This window comes from Microcaecilia unicolor, chromosome 9, assembly GCF_901765095.1.
Source record: "Microcaecilia unicolor chromosome 9, aMicUni1.1, whole genome shotgun sequence".
NCBI classification, from domain to species: Eukaryota; Metazoa; Chordata; class Amphibia; order Gymnophiona; family Siphonopidae; genus Microcaecilia; species Microcaecilia unicolor.
The window spans coordinates 66,286,882-66,313,231 of record NC_044039.1 but is presented as its reverse complement, the minus strand read 5'-3'; the positions used below and the strand labels follow the sequence as shown (position 1 = coordinate 66,313,231).

Sequence of the window (26,350 nt, the reverse complement as noted above, 5' to 3'; positions counted from 1 at the left end):
CAAAAACTTAAATATAATTTTCCTCCCTTATTCAGACAGTAACATAATTATCCCCTTTATTATGAAGTGTAAACCAGATTTTTACTCATGTTCCTATAAAATAAAATTATCAAATTGAAGAAATGAATGAACACTTGGGTTGAAATCTTTAATGATTGCTTTCAACAACCATCCGGTGGTTCAAAATATTCAGGAAAAGGAAGTAGTTATAATAAACAAGAGTTGATCTGATATTTATTACTGACTGGGGTAAGTACAGTAAATAATTATAAAAGACATTTTAATTGCTTGAGTAGTTATACACATAAATGAACCAGCAAACCAAACAACCCTAAACTAAGCAACCAGTATGCTTCGCCCAAATGAGCATTATAAATATGTATCAATACGTAAAGGCTATCAATATGTACTCATTACCTAGTTGAATCACCATGTAATCCAAACATTGCTTAACACACTGTTAGGTCTTCCTATCCGTCTCCTTACACCTTTATTGTAAGCCACATTGAAACAATTGACTATTGTATAATGTCGGGTATAAATGTCAAATAAATAAAAATAAATATCTAAATTTATTTTAGGAGGCTCAAAATATGGCCCCTATTTTTATGAGTACATTTGGCTATAATCTCGAACTGGTAAGTCTTAATTCATTCAGAAGTTCTAAATAATTTAAAAAATAGTATTGAATCAGCTTGAAGAAAACATATATTTTCTTCTGATTTATCTTTTCTGATTTATCTGTTATAGTCAACCTGCCATTTCAAATCGTGTCTCAATGATTTCCCCCCTCCCCAAGTAAACCTTATGTACTTACAAATTAAGCCTACCGTAGCTTTTCTCATCCCATCACCTTCACTTGAAGGATCCAGTTTTAGCATTTCAACATTTCTTTTTAGAAGAGATTCGGTCTACTACATATACAGAAGTTCGATGAGGAAATAAAAAGCAGGGTCCTATGTGTATGTTTGGGGGGGGGGGATATAAAGAAAAATCCTAATGCTCACTTATTGTGCAAAACCAATCAACAATTAAACAGGGCAGATGGCATGATGGAAAAAAATCCATGCCATTTTGTTGTAGTAGATGGAGCATAGACTAAGCTATAGCGTACAATGGGAATTTTTGTCAGGTTGGCAAAAATAGAGAACCGTAATGTATATGGGTGAAGATAGACACATTTTGCAGATAATATGTAGGCGTCAAAGTAAAGAAACTTAGCTCTAGGAAAGCTATCCCTTAAAGAATTCTCCCAAACAAAACGTAGGGAAGGAATAATATTTATTGGTGTTTAAAAATGTTACTTTCTACCTTTCAGGAAAAGCAGTGGTTTCTCTTTATAAACAGCTTCAAACCCATTGCAAATCCTAGCAGTTTGTTATAGAAGCTATTTTGCTGGCACAAACCCAAATATTACCAGGATATTTTTTTTTTTTGGGGGGGGGGGGTCATAGCTCGTTGTAGGTGTCATTTTCCTTTGATATTTGGAGCTATCTAACTGATGGTAAATATTTAGAACTATGATTGCTGGAATAAATTTGTATCTACATTAATTAATATGGAATGTAGTTTCCTTATAGTTGCCAAGTTTCTTATGGTGTATTATTTGATCAATCAGTGCCACTTAGAATCGAATTAATCTGGAAGCCTATTTTTAAACTTAATTGCAAAGTTGCATAAGAAAAGTAGAGGGCCATAATTATTATTAAGTTATTGGGGATTTCAAAAGACGGTATTAGGTACCAGTCAGTGAACACATTGAATGCAGTGCTTTAGCTAGATCAGTGTCATTCTATTGTCATCCATCCCCTTTCTTTTGAAAAACTATGTAGGCGGATTGCAGCATCTGACTGCCCAATGGCAGCACGCAATTTCAGGAGAGTTAGAAAAGAAAGAGAAGCATTTTCTGGTATCTAAATCCCTTAAACCATCCTCGTTCCAACAAGAGAACCCACTCTAACAACTTCCAACCACTGAGACCTGACAGGCGGAATCCCAGAGCCAACAGCAGCAGAAAAAAAAATCCCATAGCAGCATCTGAACCTCTGCATTGGAAGCCGAGTGCAACGTTAACACCAAGAGAATACTAACCAGTAATAACAGCAAGCGAAAAGCCAACCCACCAAACCAAAAGAGCAGATTTCAAATTTGACTGAAGCCAAGGGCAAAGAGCTGGCACCAAGGAAGAGGGAGCGATTTGTGTGTGAGTGTGTGGGGCATTAAAGGAATGAACAAGAAAGAAAACTCCAAGAGCAGGAACAGGCTTCAGCCATGATCCTTTTTTCATCTCGCAGCGTCCTGCTCTCAGTGTACTACCCTCAGATTTTCCTCATCCTTACCAGTGGAAGCTACCTGTAAGTGATCCACATTTTTATACTGTTTTGAACGATCCCACGAGCTACTTGGTTATTATGCTACTGGTAAAAAAAAAAAAAAGTAAAAATGCATAAGTAATTTTTTTTCTAATAAATAAAAATAAGAACACTGCTACACCAACAACAACAACAACACTATAAGGATAGGCGGATCCGGTTTGGAGAACTGCAAGATCTTGTCATTAGAGGAGTCGCAAAGATGCGCGTTAATGTTACTTCGCGTATTGCATTTCAATATAAGTTCTTAAATGCAATACCCGAAGTAACTTTAACGCGCATTGTTCACCCAGAGAGAGAGAGAGAGAGAGAGAGAGAGAGAGAGAGAGAAAGAAACATGAAATCTAAAACATAAAAATAAAAAAAATTCATGCTAGGTTTAGTCAGGACACACATTTTACCTGTTGGTAGCCGACAACTTTTAGTGAGGTATTGTTTTGAATGTGATGTTTTAACACGTGTTCCGGCCCCCCCCCCCCCTTTCCTCTGCACTAACATGGCGTAAAATTTCCTGTTTATTTAAAAAAAAGGAAAGAAAACAAAAGAAGCCACCTACATTAACACTAAGCGTATATCTCATCTTAATGATATTAGGAGATGTCTATGAAACCCTTGTGATCGTCTTTATTGTTGAAAAAATGCACATGTTCCTAGAAATGTTAGCCAGCATTATATTTCACTTCAGGTGTCTTGAGCTGTTTCCAGGCAGGCTATTGCAAGATTTTGACTAAAAGATCCAAATCCAGTAATTGTTTTAAAGTTATTCCTTAATCACTTTTTATGCTACAATTTCCACCAGCTGGGAGCTTGTCACATCCCAACCTCAAACATCCATAAAAGTGTAAGATTTAATGTAAGCATGCTGAGAGTAGATTTACAAGAACTGAAATCGCCGGGGGTTTTTTTCCTCCACTGAAAAGCAACATGCATGGGAAACACAGTAGGACAATGCGGTGCGCAGCAGCTAGAAGATCTGATGCAAGCAAGCATCTAGTTAGCAAGAAATTTGCTGCTTCCTTGCCAGTTTTATGGGGCTTGAACCCAGGGGCTAGCCACTGAATACAATCGGATCTCTTAATCGCAAGACCATGTTCTCTCCCAGAGAACTACTAGAGTTAATGAGGTTATTGCATTTCTTCTTACACTATGAAGAGACGAATACATATAGCACATACAGAGCCAATAGTACGTATGAATAAAACAAAATCTGTGTAGCTGTAACATATTGCACGGATTGTGGGAATAGAGCCACAACAGTCGATTTACTTAAATCCAAGTGCTGTAAAGTTGAATATAATTAAAGCAAAACTCTCACTGTGTGCTTTTAACATATTGGCGTTTATTTCTATGTAGTTACAATATGGAATGCATATTTTCATATCTCATTTATTTGAATATTTGCAAGAACAATTAAGTGGCTCGCGACCAAGCTTTTCTTTAGAGGTAGACTGAGAGGTGGCAAGCCGTAATCTAACCGAACTGTGCGTGCTGTGCAAAATTGCAAAACACATGATGGCGATATGCTAGGCGTGTGATACCACTTTATGATGCTTTCAAAAGTTTATGACCTCTCCCCCTCCTGCCTACAGGAGTGCCAAATAGACAAATTTAGGCACTCTTTAGGGTTCTAAAATACCATTTTTATGAGATGACAAAAATAAACTGGTTTCCAAAATATGTGAATTGTCCGGAAACACTTCATCTGAATCCCAAGAATGCCTAAGAAAATGCTTTGACCATTGATTTTAAAAGATAATTAATATTAGAATTCAGTTTGGAGTTAAAATAGTTGGATGCTGGCGAGCAAAGCAAGTAGCTAGATTTGTGTCCAGGCTCTTGTTTTTGCATGCAAAACATGTCCACGGGTAGCTAATCATCTGCATATGAAACAGGACGCCGGCTTTATTTCCACAGGATTGCATTTATAATAAATTAAATCTCGTTTCCAATATAAACGTAGCCATGTTTTCTTAAAACCCTGTAGGAAATTACTATCCTGAAAAGTTTTACTTCTATAAATAGTTTGAATCTTGAAACAAAAGTTTGAAACCACACACCAGATGCTGAGATGCTAGTGGTTTTCCTTGCTGTGTGACATAATTATAAGTTAACCTAGAAGCAATAGAAGCATAATAATATTAAAAAGGCAGCTGCTGAGTGAAACACAGAGGAATACACAGCTGTCTTGCTGTGTTTGCAGCCTGTTATTCAGTGACACTGATAGGTGGCTGTGTGGCTAAATACATAGGTAGTGTGCAGAAAGGGTTCTTCTAATCCCAGTGTGTGTATGGCAAATCGCCTCTGCTATGAGCTCCTAAGATCTTTGGAGATATGGGGGGGGAGTGAGCATATGGATTATCAGAAGGAAGGGAACTCAAACATGGACAAGAAGAAATATTAGGTATAGCTCAGAGCTATTTCAGTCAAGCAGTGCAAAAACAAATGAGATTAAATGGAGAGGGAAATATAAGAGGTCCATATAATCACCATAGTATTTACAAATCTAAATAAATTATGGCCTCCTTTTACTAAGCTGCATTAAGCGCTAACATGTACCTAACGCAGCTACTATGAGAAGCACTACAGTGTTCAGTGGTAGTGTCAGAGGTGGAGATTGGGCATTCCTGTGCTAACCAATTAGTGCATCTACATTACTGTGCTCTAACTGGTCAATGCTTAGATGTTAGTCAGTGCTCGCATGGTAATTTTTACAAATGGTCATGTGCTAAAGACAACTTGGCCATTGATAGCAAAAAAAAAATAGAAAATTGGGGGTTTTACAGCTGGGGTAAAAATGGCCTTAGTGCATGCACTAAAACCTATTTTTACTGCAGCTTAGTAAAAAGGACCCTATAGTGTTATTTTATCCGATTCCCAATTCGTTTTTTTTTTTTTAATTAAGGGGCCCTTTTCACTAAGCTGTGCTAAAAAGTGTCCTGCACAGAGTTTTTCCTGCACAAAGGCCACATTTAGCATGGCTGTAAAATGGCTGCATTTCCTATTTTCTCTATTAATAGCCATGCACTACTTTCCCTATAGCGTGTGAGTCCTTACTGGCATCACATGCAGCAATGTATTCTCCACCCACCAGACCTGCCCTCAACACTAAAAAAACATTTTCTACTTTTAGCACATGGGCAGTACACGCTTAACACAAAACTATAGCAGGATGCCTAAGCATGCCCCGCGGTAGTGTCTTTTACCTTGTAATAAGCATGCATTAGTGCTTACCGCAGTTTAGTAAAAGGGCTCCTATTTGATTATTCTAAAAATTGTGATAGAATCCCCAGATTTACTATAAAATGAAATGCCTCCAAATCACATTTGACAGGTTTGTCCACACACACAGTAATGTTACTATTATAAATAATTTCAAAGACAGACACTCAACCATAGTAAATGTCTCAAGATTTTATAAATAAAAAGGTCAGTTCATAACACAAGAATTAGTTAACAAGACACTTTCACCTTAATTCTATATATGGTGCTCCAAGTTGCACATGTAAATATGGGTGCATACCCAATTTGAATGTACAATTTAATTGATAAATGAGCCACTTAGCGCCAATAATTGGGTACTATTAATTAATTATTGGCATCTTCAGGAGTTAGGATCTGTGCATAAATTTTATGCATGGATCCAAAAAGGTGGCGCAGTCATGGGAAGGGATGGGTGGATCAGGGGCACTCCTGGAATTTGCGCAGTTTTATAGAATAAGGGAGATCCATGCCTCATTTAGGTGTGAGAATTTAAACCAGGATTTACTTGGTGTAAATCCTTGTACCCAAGATTTGACACAGATTCCATACCAAACACTATTCTATAAATGGCACCCAGCTCTGAGCGCCATTTATAAAATATTGCTTAGTGCAAATTTTTATCAGTGCCCAAATTTGGGTGCCATTTATAGAATTGAGTCCTTCATCGCAACTCCTTTTCCCAGTATTTTATGCATGAACACTTTCTGAAGGAGGTTCCAGTAGTATAAATGCATTGGAAATAAGACTTCAGGTTTCCAGGTGAGGAACTGGAACTGATAAAGTTTAAACAACAACAATGGGTAGGTTCTCACCTAACTGTGCCCTTTATTCCTTCATCCTATGACCCCCTTTTAAAGTGTTTCATAAAACTTGTGAATATAACCATATTACGTTGGAGAGGTGAGCCTAAATTCAAAATTTACCTGTCCTGTATAACACGGTTTTATTCACAAATCTGCATCTGCAATTAAGATAGGTCTAAATTTGATGGTAAGAATACAATTACACAAGTCTTCTTATCACAACATCCTCTATTTTATGTGCCTCTGAGTTTTTGCTATTTTCATTAAAGATCAGTGACAATGAAACACCTAAAGGCACAGTTCAAATGACTTACAAAAATGTATCATTTACACAACCAGCAGTGGATTTTCCTCAATATCATTTGAAATATTACTGCTAAGTTGTTATTTTGAAATTCCTTATGTTATTCCCATGGAATTTCTATAAACACAGATGTAGCCATGGCAGTGCATGACTCACAGATGACATCAGGCCTTCTGATCTGCCTGGTTCATGTTAGCTCATGAGATTTCTTAGTGGTATCACATATGTTGCATAAGCCAGTAAGATTCTATTCCATGTGAAGTCATTTTGTCACAGTTTCAAAGATGGCATTCCTCTGAAATTCAAGGGGAAGAAAGCAAGGTAAAAGAAAATAGTTTAATTGATACAGTGTGGGCATCAAGCACTTGCTAATGCATTTTGAAATATTGGGCAGTCCATAGATGGTCTGAACTGAATGATGAAAAATGTATAGTAAAATATATAAACACTAGTAAAAATGGCCCGTTTCTGGCGGCGATGAAACGGGCGCTAGTGGGCAGGGGACTCCCTTCCCCTCCCCTTACGCGTATCTCCCTGGTGGTCTAGAGGTACCTGTTCGGTGGGGGCAGGAAAGAAAGAGCCCCCTCTTTCCTGCCCATAGCGGTGGTGGTAGCATCCTTGCTATATCGTGTGGGAGTCCGGCTCTCGGCGTTTCAAAATGGCCGCCGAGAGTTGAAGTCTTGCGATGCAGCTTGAACTCTCGGCGGCCATTTTGAAACTCCGAAAGCTGGACTCCCACACGATGTAGCAAGGATGCTACCACCACCGCTACGGGCAGGAAAGAGGGGGCTCTTTCTTTCCTGCCCCCACCGAACAGGTACCTCTAGACCACCAGGGAGACAGGCGTAAGGGAAGGGGAGGGGAGGTAACGGGGGGGAGGGACGTTGCTGAGGGTGAGTGTGGTACCGTGGGCGGGGCGGTAACTTCTAAGGGGCGGGGCTATGTGGGGAAAGGGGCCGGGTTGATGTGGACGTCCTGGGCGGCTGGGATTTTTTGGAAGGGGAGGAGTAGGGAAACACGCTCCGCGTGTTTCCCTACTGCTCCCTGTACGTTTATTAGCGTTGTTTTCGTGTTGCACCCTCGATGTCATCACGTGTGACGCGAGGGCGGGGCATGAAGATGTTGTGTGGCTTCACCACCATGAAACCACGAACCGGTGTGTGAGTGACTTCAGTGACGTCAGTGTCCTCAGAACGTTGAGGCTGCGTTTTATTATAGTAGAAGACAGCTGATGCTATTATGGATAGATAGATGGGCATAGTCGAAAGGGACGCCCAAGTTTTCCTGGGGACGTCCTCGCAGGACAGCTCCAGCAAGGAAGCCATTTTGTCATGGGAGGAGCCAGCATTCATAGTGCACTGGTCCCCCCCGACATGCCAGGACACCAAGTGGGCACCCTAGGGGGCACTGCAATGGACTTCACAAATTGCTTCCAGGTACATAGCTCCCTTACCTTCAGCCAGATGTACTAACTGAACAGAAAAAGCCCTTCCCTTACCGATCCCTTAGCGATTCGGAAAGGAACGGGCATGCATGAAGGAAATCGCATGCAAATGAGCTGCTCGCTGTTAGCTCATTTGCACACAATTTTCTTTCTAAGGAGGGGAAGCCAATGTAGAGCAGCCAAGCATTATGCGTGGCTGTTCTGCACATGCCAAAGACAGCTTCATACATGCAGACAAGCTGCATGTATAATAGCCGTCTATAACCTTAGAAAAACAGAGGTCCAGGTGAAAGCATCCAAGTGCTCGTCAGGGATGTCTTTTTTTTTTTTTTTAAGAGTATGGGTGAAGGATGTCCTTCGCTATGCCTCCATCCCTGCGACGGGCAGTTGAGAATGTCCAAAATGTGGATTTCTGTGAGAAGGATGTCCATGCCTTTGCTATGCCTCTGACACCCCCTTTATTTATTTATATCACAAGTAGCAGCAGTGGGATTTGAACCAGCCACCTCTAGATTGCAAGACCACCGCTCTAACCACTAGGCCACTTCTCCATGCCATGCTATGCCATGCCACTCCACTCCACTCCCTTGAAATTTGGCTGTCCCTGTGGGGGGGGGGGGGGGCAGTTCAGGTCATCCAAAATGTTTGAAAGAAGGACGTCCACGCCTTCGCTATGCCTCCGCTGACACACACACACACAGCATACTGCTGCAATGGACCTGAGTATGACATTTCAGGCTGGCAAAAAAAGTTTTTTAAGTTGTTTTTTTGAGGGTGGGAGGGGGTTAGTGACCACTGGGGGAGTCAGGGGAGGTCATCCCTGATTCCCTTCGATGGTCATCTGGACAGTTCGGGCACCTTTTTGAGGCTTGGTCGTAACAAAAAATGGACCAAGTAAAGTCGGCCAAGTGCTCGTCATGGACACCCTTCTTTTTTCCATTATCACTTGAGGACGCCCATCTGTTAGGCACGCCTCAGTCCCGCCTTCACTATGCCTCTGACACGCCTTCGAGAACTTTGGTCGTCCCTGCAACGGGAAACAGTTGGGGACGCCCAAAATCGGCTTTTGATTATGCCAATTTGGGCGACCCTGAGAGAAGGATGCCCATCTCCTGATTTGTGTTGAAAGATGGGTGCCCTTCTCTTTCGAAAATAAGCCTGATAGTGTCTACATTGAAGGCGTGGACATTTACATCAGCCCTGAAGCTGGTGTAAACATCCATGCCAACTTTTAAAACCTATATGAGTAAATTAGCCTATTTTATAATCTGCATGTGCACTTACAAATTCCACCCATGCTCTATTCAGATTCCACCCCTGAAGACACCTATTGACAACGTACATAGCAGCATATCATACAGCATGTCATAAATCAGTGTTTTACATGTGAAAATGATTTACCAAAAAACCCCAATAAACAATTAAAGATTGTATGCTAGGCCTGCAGGTGATGTATATCTCAGTGGTGGAAGGAAAGACATCATAAAGTGGAACTTGGTGAGTAAAATGCTGTTATAATACTATTGGATCTTGGTTCAGTAATTTCTATTTGTTATCTTGGTTCAGTAATTAATGTAACTGTGGGGCAAACTGGATAGGCCATGCAGGTCTTTATCTGCGATCATTTATTATGCTACTATGTTTGTGATTCCTGTATCAACGACATACAAGCATCCAAGACAGGCTAGATGAAGAACTGTACAAGTGAGTATCTAATAGAGAAAAAGACTTCAGCTCACTGACCCTCAGTATCTCGTAGTGCTGAATAGTATCTTTCATTGGTCAAAAACCTCCAAATATAGTCATTTTTCTTTATTAATGTTTTCATCCAACTATTTTCTTCAAAATAGTTCATAAATTGAATATTTTAAGTTGTCAAACTCAACATTTTTATAAAATTTTCAGCCAAGCAAAGGTAGCACTTATCTTAAACCCAATAGAGGTTTACCATTTCACGTTCCATCTTCATACGGGTTATTATAGCACTTTGCTTAGCCTCACATTTCTCAACTTCAATGCTTTCATTCAACTCTGCGGTACAAAAAATTATATAATCATTCTTCACATCCAGTGCAATACCCAAAGCTATAAAGTACATCCACATGTTTCCTGTGCACTAACGGGGTTATTTTCGAAAGTGATCGCCAGCCATCTTCCGACATAAATCAGGAGATGGCCGGCGATCTCGGAAAAGCGGCAAAATCGGTATAATCGAAAGCTGCTTTTTTGACAGCATCGCCGCTTTCCCATTGCCTCACCGGTGAAAGTTCAAAGGGGCGTGTTGCTGGTGAAGCGAAGGCGGGACATGGGCGGGCATGGGCGTGGCTACCAGATGGCCAGCTTTCGCGGATAATGGAAAACAAAAGCAGCGTTAAGCAGTATTTGGCCGGCTTTACTTGGTCCTTTTATTTTCACGACCAAGCCTCAAAAAGGTGCCCCAACTGACCAGATGGCCACTGGAGGGAATGGGGGATGACCCCCCCCCGTAGTCCCCCAGTGGTCACCAACCCCCTCCCACACAAAAAAAAATAAAAATAAAGCACTTTTTTGCCAGCCTGTATGCCAGCCTCAAATGTCATACCCAGGTCCCTGACAGCAGTATGCAAGTCCCTGGAGCAGTTTTTAATGGGTGCAGTGTACTTCAGGCAGGCAGACCCAGGTCCATCCCCCCCTACCTGTTACACTTGTGGTGCTAAGTGTTGAGCCCTCCAAACCCCCCCAACACCCACTGTACCCACATGTAAGTGCCCCCCTTCACCCATAAGGGCTATGGTAATGGAGTAGAGGTGTGGGGAGTGGGTTTGGGGGGGATTTGGGGGGCTCAGCACCCAAGGTAAGGGAGCTATGCACCTGGGAGCTTTTTTTGTATTTTTTAAACATTTTTAGAAGTGCCTCCTAGGGTGCTCTGGCATGTGTGGGGGTCCAGTGCATTACAAATGCTGGCTCCTCCCACGACCAAATGCCTTGGATTTCCCCGGGTTTTAGATGGCTGGCATTTTTTTCCGTTATCGCTGAAAAACAAAACCGGCCATCTCAAACCCGGCGAACTCTGGCATTTGGCCGGGCTAAACCGTATTATCTAAAAAAAAGATGGCCGGCCATCTTTTTCGATAATACGGTTACGGCCAGCTGTTGCGCTGCCACCAAAATAGATGGCCGGCGACGTTCGATTATGCCCCTCTAAGTTGCTTAAACTCTTAACAAGATAGCTGAGTATTTAAATAACATACCAACACTCTCATGAAACAATCAGCATTATTTATTTAGATCACATGTTCTTTTTTTAGGAAGTTTAAGGGGGAAGTTATTAACTTAGACTACCATTAAGATGGGTTATTTTAACAAACTCATGCTATTTTAGCACAGGTCCCATTTATGCAACTCGTCTTAACAGTAGCCCATGTTGATATCTTCCTCCCATAATATTTGTAGCAATACTCTCCAGTCAGTATTTATATTTAGTCCATATGATTTTTGTACATTTAATTTAAATCTTCACCATTGCACATGTTGTAGTAACAACTTATCTCTGTCTTGGTAGCTGGAACTGGTGCAAAAGTCAATGGCGAAATTTTATTAATACTGTAAAATGGAAAATACACCTATACATGTTCAGGTGCCCCAGACCATGCCCTCTTGAATTTCTGCCTCCTGGCTTATAAATGGAGTGGAGGAGTGGCCCAGTGGTTAGGGTGGTGGACTTTGTTCCTGAGGAAGTGAGTTCAATTCCCACTTTAGGCACAGGCAGCTCCTTGTGACTCAACCCTCCATTGCTCCAGGTACAAATAAGTACCTGCATACAATATGTAAGCCACATTGAGCCTGCCATGAGTGGGAAAGCACAGGGTACAAATGTAACAAAAAATAAATAGCAGCTGTCTGAAGTTACCATTTACATGCACTAATGCATGCTTACTGAGTGGAAAAATTCACTACCATGGGGCACACTCAGGTGTCCTGTGGTAATTTTGGCATCTGTGCATGCTTCCTATGCACTAAGATAATTTGTATTTTTTGCACTGGGGGCATGTGTAGGAGGCATGCCCTGTGTTAATCGGTTAGCACAGCTACATTGCCATGCACCAACTGATTAGTACATAGTTAGTGCAGGAGCACTTACTGCCACTGTTCCCTCTATGCTCAGCAGGAATCCTCCACCTACAGTCCTGCCAGTGGATGGTGTTGTTTCACTATCACATTTTCAGTAGTGAGCACAGGCAAGCTCTGCAGCGTTCCAGGGCAACTTCATGTCCATAGTGATGAAAACATAATATTGAAGCACAAACCTCCACTGGCAGCAATGCAGTTGGAGGACTCCTGCTCATTTACTGCCTAGTAAATAAGTGTCAGTAAGAGCTCCCATGCTAATAGCCAGGTGCTAATTGTGAAATTAGTGCATGGCCATTAATTGAATAAATGAAAAATCGGCCATTTTAGAGCTATGCTAAAAGTGGCCTCAGCATGTGAGGAAATCCATGTGCTAGTCACAGCACAGACCACCTTTCAGCACAGTTTAGAAAAAGGGCCCTTATATTTGTAAATAGTACTATTTACACATGTAGATGCCTCTACAATGACCCTATATGAGAAGCACTACAGTGTCATGTGGTAATTTTTAAATGTGCACATGCAAAATAAATGTTTGTATTTTTTGAGGGGGGATGTCAGAGGTGGAGACTGGGCATTCCTATGCTAACCAGTTAGTGCATATACATTACTGTGCTCTAACTGGTTAGCGCATGGAAATATAGGGGCCCTTACTGCCTACAAAATGGGTGTTGGTAATTTTTACAAATGGCCATGTGCTAATGATAACATGGCCATTGATAGAAAAAAAAATAGAAAATTCTATCTAGCTATAAACTTCTCTCCTTTTGACCTTTTCTTTATCTTTATACCTTAATATTTGTCACCATTCAACTTTGAACCCATTAGGTCTTGGTGTATTACAGAAATCATAGGTGAGGCTATTCTATTCTCCAATAATTTAATAACACATATAAAACTACAATAGAAAAATAGGGAAGCCAGCTTATTGTTTGCCATTTCCTTAACTGTCATTAAAAAAATGGACCACTTTGGTATATCTGAACAGCTTTCCAGTACGCTGTCTACCCTCTGCCAATAGCCCTACTGTAATTAGTTTAGACAATTTGGTAACAGAGATTCTGTCAATATTTCTTATACAGAGAAGAAATATTTTCCGATGTCACTCCTGAGTTTAGCCCCTTAATACCTTTATTTCTTTTATAGTACATTCTTTTTGTGCCTCATTTATACATTTGAAATATTAGGATATCTCTATCAGATCTTCCCTATTTTTCCAATCCTATAGAATGTATATATTTAGATCTTTATGGCTCATCAATTATGACTTGAGATGTTGACCCTGCATAATTGTGATAGCCTTTCTCTGGACAATCACTAATGTATTAACCTTTTTGACCACAGATATAGTTTCCCTGCTTAGTTTGAGGTGGAGGGGGGGCAAGGAGTAGGGAAGTTACACTAGTGCTGGGGTGAAGGAAGCCAATTCAGCACTAGATTTTTATATATTTGGGGGTGCACTGTTCTCTTATCCTCCTCAACCTGCACCTATGTTTTTGACCCTAGACTCGAAATGGAAGAAAAGTTTTGAGAAATATAAATTAATTCAATTAATTAGAGAAAATAAGTTTTGGTTTGTTATAAAATGCTATTTTATGATGTGTCACCACCTTCCTTAAACCAAAGTAAAATCATAGGTAATCAAATTCACAAAAATTTCAATAATTACACCAATAATTTTAAAAACGTATCAAGGTTCTTTTGACACAGCAATCCTTACTCACTGATCAGTGTCCACTTGTGCCCTCACTGTCACCAAATACTGAAGTTCACAGCAGTAGACAAGTTGAGGTCCACTTTTAGTTCTGTTACTACATTCTTTTTCTCATTCTCATTGTATTTTTGATAGCTGCTCCACTTTCCTGTTAGATAATCCTCCTCATGAGATTATTATCTGGATTACTTGATTTGTAAACTGTATTTTGAGACTTGGTTTGTTGTCATCAGCAATGGGAGATATTGATCTGACACCAATTAAGAATATAAGAATGGCCATATTGGGTCAGACCAATGGTACATCTAGCTCAGTATCCTGATTCCAAAAGTGGCCAGTCCAGGTTACATGTATCTGGCAGAAACCCAAATAGTGGCAACATTCCACGCTGCCAATCCCAAGGCAAGCAGTGGTTTCCCAATGTTTGTGGACGTTTCCTCCAGCAACTTGTCCAAACCCTTTTTTAAATCTAGATATGCTAACCACTGTTACAACGTCCTCCAGCAAAGAGTTCCAGAGTTTAACTATTTGTTGAGAGAAAAAATATTTCCTCCTATTTGTTTTAAAAGTGTTTCCATGTAACTTCATTGAGTTTCCCCTAGTCTTTGTACTTTTTGAAAGAGTAAAAAATCGATTCACCTTCTACTCATTCTATACCACTCAGGATTTTGTAGACCTCAATCATATCTTCACTCAGCCATCTCTTTTCCAAGCCGAAGATAGCCCTAACCTCTTTAGTCTTTCATTATGAGAGGAGTTCCATCCCTTTTATCATTTTGGTCGCTCTTCTTTGACCGTTTTCTAATTCCACTATATCTTTTTTGAGATACGGTGACCAGAACTGAACACAATACTCAAGGAGAGGTTGCACCATGAAGCAATGCAGAAGTATTATAGTAATCTCAGTCTTACTTACCATCCCTTTCCTAATAATTCCTAGCATCCTGTTTGCTTTTTTGTCTGACATTTAAACATGACAAAAGTGGTAAATTTTAGGCCAATTGTAAGAATTCCTTTTCTTATGAAACTAACTAAATCTATAGTTCAAGAATAATTATCTATTTATTTGAATCAGTTTGAAAGTTTACATCCCTCACAGTTTGAAGTTAGGAGCCTACATTGAACTAGAACATCGTTTATTTCTTTGATTTCAGAGGTTAAAAATGTACTAAGTTTAAGAAGTCAGACAGTATGATTATAACTTGACGTCAGGTGTTTATAATACAGTCGATCATTTTTTTTTATGGGATAAATTAAGCAAAATTGGACTATCAGGTGTGGTACTTGATTGATTCAGTATTTTGGTTAAAAGGAAATATTATGTGATGAAAATGGGGAACAATCATTCACTTCCCAACTGTTATGTGGTGTTCCTCAGGGTTCCCCACTTTCCACAGTCCTATTTAACATCTTCATGACCTATTTGGGTTCTATCAAATTGGAGATGGGAGAAAGCATGCATTCCTATGCTGCTGCTATCTTTATCCTTATTCCAGTTTATCAAGACTCAGATCAGATTTATGCTAATGCATCTAATTGTATTGATAGCATGGGTGTCTGCTCACCTGTTAAAGTTGAATACAAGTAAGATCAAGTAAGATCTCTGGTTAATTCCAAAGTACTGGGAGTTATTTTGGATTCCTCGTTATCAATGAGTAGATAGGTGTGGTAGCCATGTTAGTCCACTTTTAAAGGTAATCAATAGAAATAAAACAAAATAAAACATGGAAAGGAAAATAAGATAAGTTATGTCTAATAAAAAAAGGTAATACATTTCTTGATTAGCTTTCGAAGGTTGTATAATCCTTTGTGGGATCCTCAAGAAACTAACTAAGGATCCCACACAGGATTATACAAAGCAGCTGATAGATCTGATCAAAACATTTCCTAAACAAGTACAGCCACATATGAAGAAACTCATACCAAACCAACCTTCTGTGGGCACATTCTACATGCTACCCAAAATCCACAAACCTGGAAACCCTGGCAGACCAATCATATCGGGTATTGGCACACTCATGGAGGAAATATCTGGACTCAGAGGGAATTCTGAAACCTCTCGTGCACTAAACAAACAGCTTCATAGAAGACACCACAGACTTTGTGAATAAATTGAAAATATCAAGCAATTACCACCAAGCACCCTTCTGGTCACAATGAATGTAGAATCACTATACAGCAACATTCCCCATGCAGATGGCATAGCTGCATGTGAGAAATTCCTAAAAACATCCACACTGGACCATCAATACTCACCATAAACCATTACAAAACTAATCACATTTATTTTAACTCACAACTATTTCCGCTTTAACAATGATATCTATCTACAAACAATGGGCACTGCGATGGGCACCAGGACAGCACCCCAATATGCCAACCTCTTTATGGCTGAGCTGGAAGAGACATTTCTGAATACATACCAGACCAAACCCCTAAAATACTACCGGTACATCGATGACATTTTTATGATTTGGACTGAGGGGGAAGAAACTCTGAAACAATTTTATAATTCCTTCAATACATACCATCCTACAATCAGATTCAAAACTGACTACTCCCCAGAAAAAGTCAATTTTTTGGACACCACAGTCTCAATCAGTGACGGCTATATACAAACATCTATATACAAGAAACCCACAGACAAATGCAGCTACCTCCACAACTCCAGCTTCCACCCTTCACATACAAAAAGAACCATTATTTACAGCCAAGCCACAAGATACCACCGTTTCTGCTCTGACCCAGGGGACAGAGACAGACACCTCGAAACCCTGACTGCATCCTTCGAACAGAAAGGTTACAACCCCAAAATAATCTCCAAGAATATTGCCTCCTCCCTCAAAACCCCCAGGGAAAATCTGCTACAGTACAAAAAAAAAGCCACAGACAGAATCCCCCTTATAGTGACATACAACCCAGAGCTGGAAAAATTAAGAAAAATCATAAAGGATCTGCAGCCTCTACTCAAGGAGGATGAATTACTGAAAGAGATATTCCCATCCCTATCAGTGCTGGCCTTCCGACAGCCACCCAACTTAAAACACAAGCTAATTAGAAGTAAGCTCCCAACACAGACTCAAAAAGAAAAGACTGGCACACATCCTTGCAATATATCCAGCTGCAAACTATGCCAAAATATTTCAGAGGACTCCATTGTCATTCATGAAGGAAAAATATTCAACATTAAGGAATCTTTCACGTGCTCATCTTCCAATGTGGTATATATCATTCAATGTAAAAAATGCAACGAAGGCTGCTACATTGGAGAAACAAGTCAGATGGTAAAAAAGAGATTTAACTTACGTGGACACCATATGAAAAATGCTAGTACCAATAAAGGTGACACGCCTGTGGGGCAGCACTTAACAAAACCAGAACACTGTACCAGTGATTTCATGGTAAGAATCCTGAAGGGGAACTTTAAAACAATATAGGAACGTAAGACCTTTGAAGTTAGAATGATTAAATATTTTGACACCCACCAGACAGGACTTAACAAAGATCCCTGTTTTCTAACCCATTATAAACCATAAAATTGTACTGCTGCTTTTTCACCCTCCTGTCTCCATGCATATCTCCCTGTCTCTCACCTATCCACCCCCATCTTGTTAGACTGTCACTGAAATGCTTTGATGTTTCACTTATATATACTTGCTTATTTCCGATCTGACGAAGAAGGGCAACCTTCGAAAGCTAATCAAGAAATGTATGAAGTTATGTCCAATAAAAAGGTATCATCTTATTTTCCTTTCCATGTTTTATTTTGGTTTATTTCTATTGATTACCTTGTTATCAATGGAAACTCAGATATCTATTTTATTTTTAAGCTTAAACAGTTTAGGATTTAGCATTCTCACTTTTACAAAAATCATTTTCCTATGTTGATTCAGACTTTGATATTGTCCTAGATTGATTACTGTAATGTTGTTTATACAGGAATTTCTACTATATTGAACAAGAAGCTTCAACTCTGGCAAAATACAGTGGCCAGATTGATTTTTAGATTGAAAAGGGATGGCAGGGCCACTCCACTTCTATTACAGATTTATTGGCTTCCTGTCCAAGCTTGCATATTTTTGAAAGTTGGCCTGTTTTGTGTTTAAAACCTTACATGATCTTGTTACATTTCATCTTACTGCGCTGGTTATCACACCATCCTCCATCCATAGCTTTTGCATATCATATTGCTGCCTGCTAACTTTTCCCATAATTAAGGAGGTACATCTTAAGAAAATTTGGGATCATTCCTTTTCCTTTCAAGTAGCTCATATTTGGCATGGTTTATCCCTATTTGTTAAGCAACAGTCTTTTTTTGTTTGTTTGTTTTAGAAGCAGTTAAAAGCCTTTTGGTTTCATAAGCATTTAGCAGAAGAAAATAGACAAATTTGTTTGCTTTGTTTAGTTGCTGTCTTCTTTCAATATTTGGCAATTCCTAGTGTATATCTGGTTAGTCTTTTGTATATAACTTTGGACCCATTGTGGGGATCAGTGGTCTATAAATGCCTGAATTAGATTAGATGAAATTAGAATTAAATAAAATTAACTTGCCCGATATTCAAAGTGATTTAAGTGAGCAACAGAAGCTCCTGCCGGTTTAAATCACTTGAGGCTGCCCAACCACCAATATTCAGCAACACTTAACCGGGCAGTGTCGCTGAATATCAAATATTTAAAGCGGGCAGATCAGGGGCAGAGTTGGGGAGGAGCCTGCAGTTATGTGGGTGCCTGCGATATTCAGTACTGGCACCCATATAACTAAACAGGTGAATTTAGGACAGCTTCAAAGCTGTCCTAAATTCATCCGGTTAGCTATGCAGGGACCTACATAATTTTTTTAAGACAGCAGCCTTTCTGGTACCCCCCAAACATCCCCTCGTCCTGATTCCCCTCCCAACCAACCTGAAACAGCCGCCTACCTTTGAATCCCTTTCCCCCCATCTCTCCACCCCCCCCGGCAACCAAGATATCCCCTCCCACCCTTAGTCCCAATGGACCTCCCCCCCCCCCCCAGACCTTTCTAGGGCCTCTGGTGGTTCAGTGGGGATGGTGGGGACAGGAGTAAAGGCCACTAGCTCTTGCCCCTAGTGGCTGCTGCACCAAAATGGCAGCTATGACTTTTGAATATCAGCTGGGATCTGCATAAGCTCTACTAGCCAGTCCTGCTTAAGTTAGCACCAGATATTCAGTTCCAGTGCCTGGACATGGCTCAGCACTGAATAGCCAGGGCTAATTTAGCTGATGGTCAGCGTTTAAAAAAAATGCTGACTGCTGCTGGCTGGATGTTGGCCTGAACATTTGTGGGGGTTTTTTAAAGCTTTTGTTTCTATACAATTTTCATTTCATTAATTTAGCAGATTGTTCTTTCAATAAATCAGTTTTTCATTATGTTATGTTTATTTATTTGGATTTAGTTAACACTTTTTTAGCTATAGCTCAGGGTGAATTACATTGAGATACACTAGATATTTCCATGCCCCTGGAGGGCTTTCAATTTAAAGGGCCCTTTTACTAAAGCTTAGTGTGCATTAACAGACATTAGTGCACATTAAATGCTGTGTTTCCTATGTTATGTTCCTATGGACAACGTGGGATTTAGTGCATGCTAAGCTTTAGTAAAAGGACTAAGTTTGTACCTGAGGCAATGAAGAATTAAGTTACTTGCCCAAGATCACAAAGAGTAGCAAGGATTTGAAACATACTTTCCTGATCCTCAGCCCAGTGCTCTAACTAGGCTACCTTCTTGCACTGAGATGTTAGCTCCCAAGCACAGTCTGAGGCTGTTGGCTGAAATTGCCACAAACATAGCCTGTAAGCGTCTTCTCTTTCTCTCTTTCCTAGGTCTGGCTCTAGCCAGAACTCAGGGCAAGGTTTACAAGTCTCAAATCAAAGTGTCTTACCTCAACCAAGTCATTGTCACTAGGCATAAGTCGTAGAGGCGTGTGGTGGGGATTCAACCCTTGCTTCCCTTGGCCTCCTTAACCCCATTCTGGCCCTATCTTTTATACTTCCTCTTTCCTGTTCCTTTGACTCCACTTCTCCCATCTCACTTCCTTCCTGGGCGGGACTAATGGGTTTAAGGTGGCTCAGGCTATCTGAGGGACTATGCTTAAGGGTGAGGGGCAGTATTCTGTATACCCCCTCACATACCCTCCCCCTCAGCTCAACCCTGCCCACTTGAGCACCTCTTGAGACAAAAAATTAGCATTGGCATGGTCTTGGCCTGCCCAATGTCTCACCCAATAGCTGAAGGGCTGGAGGCTAAGGAAGCAGCACATGATGTGCACATTTGTGTCTTTATGTTGAGCCATCCACTGAAGGGGTTGATGGTCGGTGACAAGCAGGAAGTGTCTCCCCAATAGATAATATTGGAATGTTTCCAATGCTCAGTTGACTGCCAAAGCCTCCTTCTTAATCACTGCATAATTCTCTCTTGGGAACAGCTTCCAGCTAATGTAGACCACTGGGTGCGCCTCCCTGCCACTTCCAGGGCTAGAATGGCCCCGAGACCAACCTCTGACGCATTGGTCTGCACAACATAGGGCTGTTTGGGCTGACCAACACTGGCTCTGAGTGAAAGTACCTCTTTGGACCGAAGAGCTAGATGTGGCCTTCCAAATCCCAGTCTATCCATTCTAGAACCTTCTTCTGTAGGAGGCTGGATAGCAGTTTTGCTTTCTCAATGAACTCTGGAATAAATCAGGTGGTAATAACCAATGAGGCCGAGGAAGGCTTCTACTTGTTTCTTCGTCTGGGGTACTGGCACCTGTGTGATTGCCTCTACCTTCCGGATCTGAGCAAGTGAGACCTCAGATACCTTTCCCTACTGAGTACCCCAGATATTGGACTTCTTGTCCTCCCAAGAAGCACATTTTAGGATTTGCTGTTAGCCCAGCAGTCCATAGACTATCCAGTACTGCTTCTACCTGGATGAAATGGGTCCTCCAATCCTTACTGTAGATGAGAATGTCATCCAGGTAAGCAGCCGCATAGTCTCCATGTGGTTTCAGTAAGCGATCCACGAGGCACCAGAAAGTAACTGGAGCCCCAAGAAGGCCTGAAACAAACCCTGGGGCGTGGAAAAGGCTGTCTTCTCCTTGGCAGCCGGGGTGAGAGGTCAATATCCCTTAGTCAAGTCCAACGTCAGATGAATTGGGTTCCTCCCAGTCACTCGATGAGTTTGTCTACCCTCAGCATTGGATAGGCCTCTAGTTTGGAGACAGCATTCATCTTCTTGAAATCAATACAAAACCAGACACTCCCTTCCTGCCTTGGCACTAGCACAACAGGAGATGACCAGTTACTGGTCAGCTCCTCGATGATGCCCAGTTCCAGCAGTTCAGTGACCTCTTTCACCACATCTTGTTGCTGGGCTTCTGGAATCACATAGGGATTACTACTATTACTACTAATCATTTCTATTGTGCTACTAGATGTACGCAGTGTTGTACATATATGCAAGTACTTTTTCTATCCCCAGAGGGCTCACAAACTAAGTTTTTGTACCTGGGGCAATGGGGATTAAGTGACTTGCCCAAGGTCACAAGGAGCTGCAGTGGGAATTAAACCCAGGTTGCTAGAATCAAAGCCCACTGCACTACCGCTCCTGGTGCAGTGAGGATGTCATGAGTTGCAAGATGGGTCCAGCCTGGCACTCCGGAAAATACATCTTGATTCTGATGTACCTACTGCTCTAGGTCAGCCTTCTGTGAGACGGAGAGCTGTCAGTCAAATGGAACCTGCGAGGACCCAAACTCTATCTGGATTTCTGGTCGAAAGTCATCTCTTTGGTCATGGGGACCCACTTCAACAAATTAATGTGGAAGATCTTTGCCTTGTCCCTCTTGTCTGGTTGGGTCACCTTATAGTTAACGGGTTCCATATTTTCCACACTTCATATGGACCTTGCCACTTGCATAATAGTTTACTCTCTGAGGAGGGTAAGAGAATTAAGACTCTATCTCCTGGCTGGAAGGTGCTCTGTACCGCTTTCTGGTTGTGAGCTTGGGCTTGATCCACTTAAGCCTTTTCCAAGCAGAACTTAGCTGCCTCACTGACTCATATTTGGCCAAGTTCCTTTCCAGGCTGTGTTCCTTTTCCCAAGCTTCCTGAACCACATCCAGGATTCCTCTAGGTCTCCTCCCATTTAACAGTTCAAATGGAGAGGAGACCTTGGGCACCTCCCAGATTGCAAACAGTACATACGGTAGTAGAGAATTCCATTTTTTTCCCCATCTTCAGCCACAAACTTCTTCAGCCTTTGCTTGAGAGTCTTGTTGAAGCGTTCCACTAGATTATCTGTCTGCAGATGATAAATGGTTTCACTTTTAAAAGGGCACACACTTGCTTCATATCTCTGGACATAAAAGTGGTGCCATGGTCAGTCAATATTTCAGCAAGGATCCACATCCAGGAGAAAACTTCCCACACAGCATTCACCATCGGGATAATTTTTATATTACGCAGAACAATGGCCTCAGGGTATCGAGTGGCATAATCCAAAAATAACCAGGATATATTTGTTGTCAGGGTGGTGCATTCTAGGGTCCCATAAAAATCATTGCTACTCTCTCGAATGGGGTGTTGACAAGGAGCATGAGCATGAGTGGGGAAGGTGAAATCCTCGTAGGACTACTCAGCTGGCAGGTTGGATAGGACTAACAAAAAGCTCAACTGGCTTGAATATACCTGGCCAGAAAAACTGGGCCAAAATCCAATCCCGGGTCTTCTCCTCCCCCAGGTGACCTCTAACAGGTGACTGTGGGCTTATTGCATGACCTGCCAATGACAGGGCTGAGGAACTAACAATTGCTCTACCTCTTCCAACCTCCAGGGTTCCTCTGGCCACCCTATACAAGTCATTCTTATAAAATGCAGGAGTATTGCCTTAGAGGGGTCCTGGTTGTCCACGGGATTCCCATTTACTGTAATAACTCTAGCTCATGCTGCTCTAAGGAACTCATCCTCTGACTATGCCCTTTTAAAATTCCCTGTAGCTTCCTCACTACTTCATTTAGGTAGGCTGTCTAAAGGGTCCGGAGTATCCAGACCACCATCTTCCCCCAGCTCTGGATCTTGATCCACTGAAGCTTCTAGATTCAAAGAGCAATGCAGTTTCTCTAACCACCGCTGGCAGTGGGGTTTAGGCAACTTTGGGTTTTCAGTATAAAAGTCCTCCAGTGGGAAGATCTCAGGGAAAGACTTCTCTTTCTTTGGGCCAGTGATCAGCTGGGCCCAGATGTCACCGAAATTTGGGAAATCCCAGTACAAAACTACCGGGTAAAGAAGCCAAGGCAAACCTGTTGCTTCTAGCTGAGTTTACCCTAGTGGGGTTTTAAAGGATACTTGAACTGTCGGGTACTGCCTCTGGTCATCATGTACACATGCCAGGGTCACAGTCTGCTCATAATTCAACTGCAGACAGTTGAGTATCTCTCTCTGAACAAGAGTCAACACTGGTGATTGGTATGGCTGTCCTTCTAGCTCAACTTATAATACACAATTCTAGCTTCCTGGATGGAAAGCTTCCACTAAATTGTAGTCGTGTATGGCTACCAAATTCACATCTATGTCATCTTCAGCTAGATCCCGGCAATTTCTAGTTATATGATCTCTTCCCCCACACCTAAAACAAGTATGGGGGGTATGGGTCCCTTAATCTGGGTAAAGATGTGTGGTATGATCATGGGACAAGGGCTTCCATCACTCTGACCCCTTCCTTGGAGACCCTGGGCTAGTGGGTGGTTATCTGGTCCAGGTTTTTCTTTTTTTTCCACAGGACTTCTGACTCTGGTTGTATTTGCTGCTAAAGTCCTCTCTGCGGTCAATTTAGGGTGCCACCTCACCTGCTGTTTTATAGGAACTGCTCCAGGATGATGATTCTTGTGATCTCTGAGTCTGTCTTGCCCCCAGGCCACCTCCTTGAATCAGTAGAAGAAACTCCAGGGGTTTTCTTTAACTTGCAGGGACCCCTTCCAGAAATGCTGCCAGTAGGCCTCTTGGGTGCAACCTGCCCTCTCCAAAATGGTGGCCTTTACTTCTTTATAGTTGGCCGTCCCACCGGAGTTGATATCTTGGAATGTCGTCTGGCTGCTACCCATCAGTAAATTCCCCAGATAAGCTGTCCAGGATGCTTCTGGCCAACCAGCAAGACAGACAGTTCTTTCAAAACTGGTCATGAAATAATCCAGGTCATCCTCAGGTACCATCTTCGGTAACAGCAGAACCGCGGGTGCAATCTGGGAGACTGCAAGGCTTGTGTCACCTGGGTCAGGAAGCTCTGCTGGGCTTCCAGGGATATTTTGGAAGCTTGCTGATGCTTCCATTGCCTCTGTACTACTTGCTGCAGCAGCTGCTGGCCTTCTACTAGGGCCTGGAGTAGCTTCTCTGTGTTTCTGCTGTAGCAGCTTCACCCAGAAATGTGCACTGTGTGAAGAAAACAAAAATAAAACCTGCCTGTCTGGCACTAACTATATGTCCTCCCCTGACTAGGGCAGGGCTAACCTCTTTTGCCCAATGTACTGGTGTAGTATCGTTGATAAGCCAGAGCCTGGAGGTCAGGGATCTGGCTTCCTCGGGCAGGAAAAGTTCCAAATCCCACTTCTGACACCAAATGCGATACTGAAAGCAATGGTTGAGGGTGGGCCTGCACAATAACACAGTCAGACAAAGGTGTAAAATTGAAATAAGTGCTTTCTTCACATAAAACCTCAGGCCTGTTATGTCACAGGGCCAGGAGAACAGGGTGAAAAGTCTCTTTGGTTTAACAAATACAGTCTTAACCAGGACCTGTGGCTGACAGGGCCCAAACACAGTCTGATGCTGTTGGCTGCCATGCCACAAACATAACCTATAAGCTTCTTCTCTTTCTCCGAGTTCCAGATTTGGCTCTAGCCAGATCTCAGAGCAAGACTTACAAGTCTTACATCAAAAGTGTCTTACCTCAGCCAAGTCACTGTCACTGGTGGGGCTTTAACCCTTCCTTCCCTGGGTCTCCTTAACCCCCTTCTAGCCCTACTTTTTATACTTCCTTTTTCCTGTACCTTCAGCTCCACTTCTCCCATCTTACTTCCTCCCTGGGTGAGACTAATGGGTTTATGGTGTCTCAGGCTATCTGAGAGACTATCCTTAAGGGTGAGGGCAGTGGTAGCCTACCATTAGGCCAACTGAGGTGGGGGCCTCAGGCAGCACTCTTTTGAAGTGGCATCGCTCCTGCCCTTCCTTTCTCAACCTCCTTCCCTGTATTTACCTTTTCTCTTCTTGTTTTTCAAAAGGTGGCAGTGATTCCCATAGGCTGCCTTGCCACCGATCCCGGCCCCTTCTCTATACTGTGGCCGTCTTTCTGATGTAACTTCCTATTTCTTTGGAGGTGGGCAGCAGTAGAGCGATGGGGCTGGGACCGGCAGCAGGGTAGTCCATGGGAATCGCTGCCACCCTTTGAAAAACAAGAAAAGAAAAGGCAAATTTGGGGAACTGGTTGGGGAAGGAAGGGGGAGATGTCAGACTGTGGCCGGAAGGGGTGGGAGTGTGGAGGAGGAGCCGGGGCAATGACAGTAGAGGCAGTTGGGCAGTATTCTGTACACCCCCTCAAACTAGCATGAAAAGAATCAGATATTTTGTGCGCTTTGTTACTTTTCTCTTTGTTTTAAGGGCTAAAGAATAAATCCTATGACAGGCCAACTATTAGCTAATTAAGGGAACCAGAGAATGAATGGAATGTTACTCAAAAAGCAGAAGATGAACTATATTATAACCAATGTTTGATGAAAGTTGTCAATTAGCTGAGTGTGGGCTTCTACCAGGTACTTACTGGGCTAGATGGACCCTTGGTCTGAACCAGTAAGGTAACACTTATGTTCTTAATGCTTTTAACTAAACTTGAATCTACAGAAATCAGACGTTCTTTAGCTAAGGAAACATTAGAAACCTCCAAATTACACTGTTGTAATTTCACCTGATTACACTGCCAAAGAATAACTTGGCTAGGTAGTTTCTTCTTTGTCAATTGCAGCAGTCATGAGAGTTGCTTTTTCAGTTGTATGATCTGCATCATTTAAGATTTTATTTAGATAAAAATTTCATGGTCATTTCACTTACTGTTTTTATGACCTCACATTTAGATTATTGTAATTTACTGTATATGAAATTGCATTGAAAAACCTTTGAAGCTACAGTTAGCATGCAGGTTGCTGTATTTTGAACTAAGGAGGTTAGTTCATTTGATCATATCACACAAGGTTTGAAAGATCTCTACTGGCTGCACATTATTTGTGGAGGGTAATTTTTACAAGGATGCACCTAGTGTGTTTTCAGTTGTCTATTTTAGGGCAAATTTATAAAGGCAAG

At 41.7% G+C, this 26,350-nt stretch overlaps 1 protein-coding gene across 2 annotated transcripts in view; it reads left to right on the top strand.

Moving 5' to 3' along the window:
- Positions 1-26,350, top strand: part of WNT7B (Wnt family member 7B) — a 740,164-nt gene that overhangs the window by 15,760 nt on the left and 698,054 nt on the right. Inside the window, exon 1 of one of the 2 annotated variants that reach the window (XM_030213971.1) lies at positions 1,922-2,354. The exons of the other annotated variant lie outside the window; for it this stretch is intronic. Coding sequence (XP_030069831.1) covers positions 2,272-2,354 — 83 coding nt within the window. The 5' untranslated portion in view covers positions 1,922-2,271. Of the gene's footprint in view, positions 1-1,921; positions 2,355-26,350 lie in introns of those variants that run through there. 2 annotated transcript variants of the gene reach the window in all.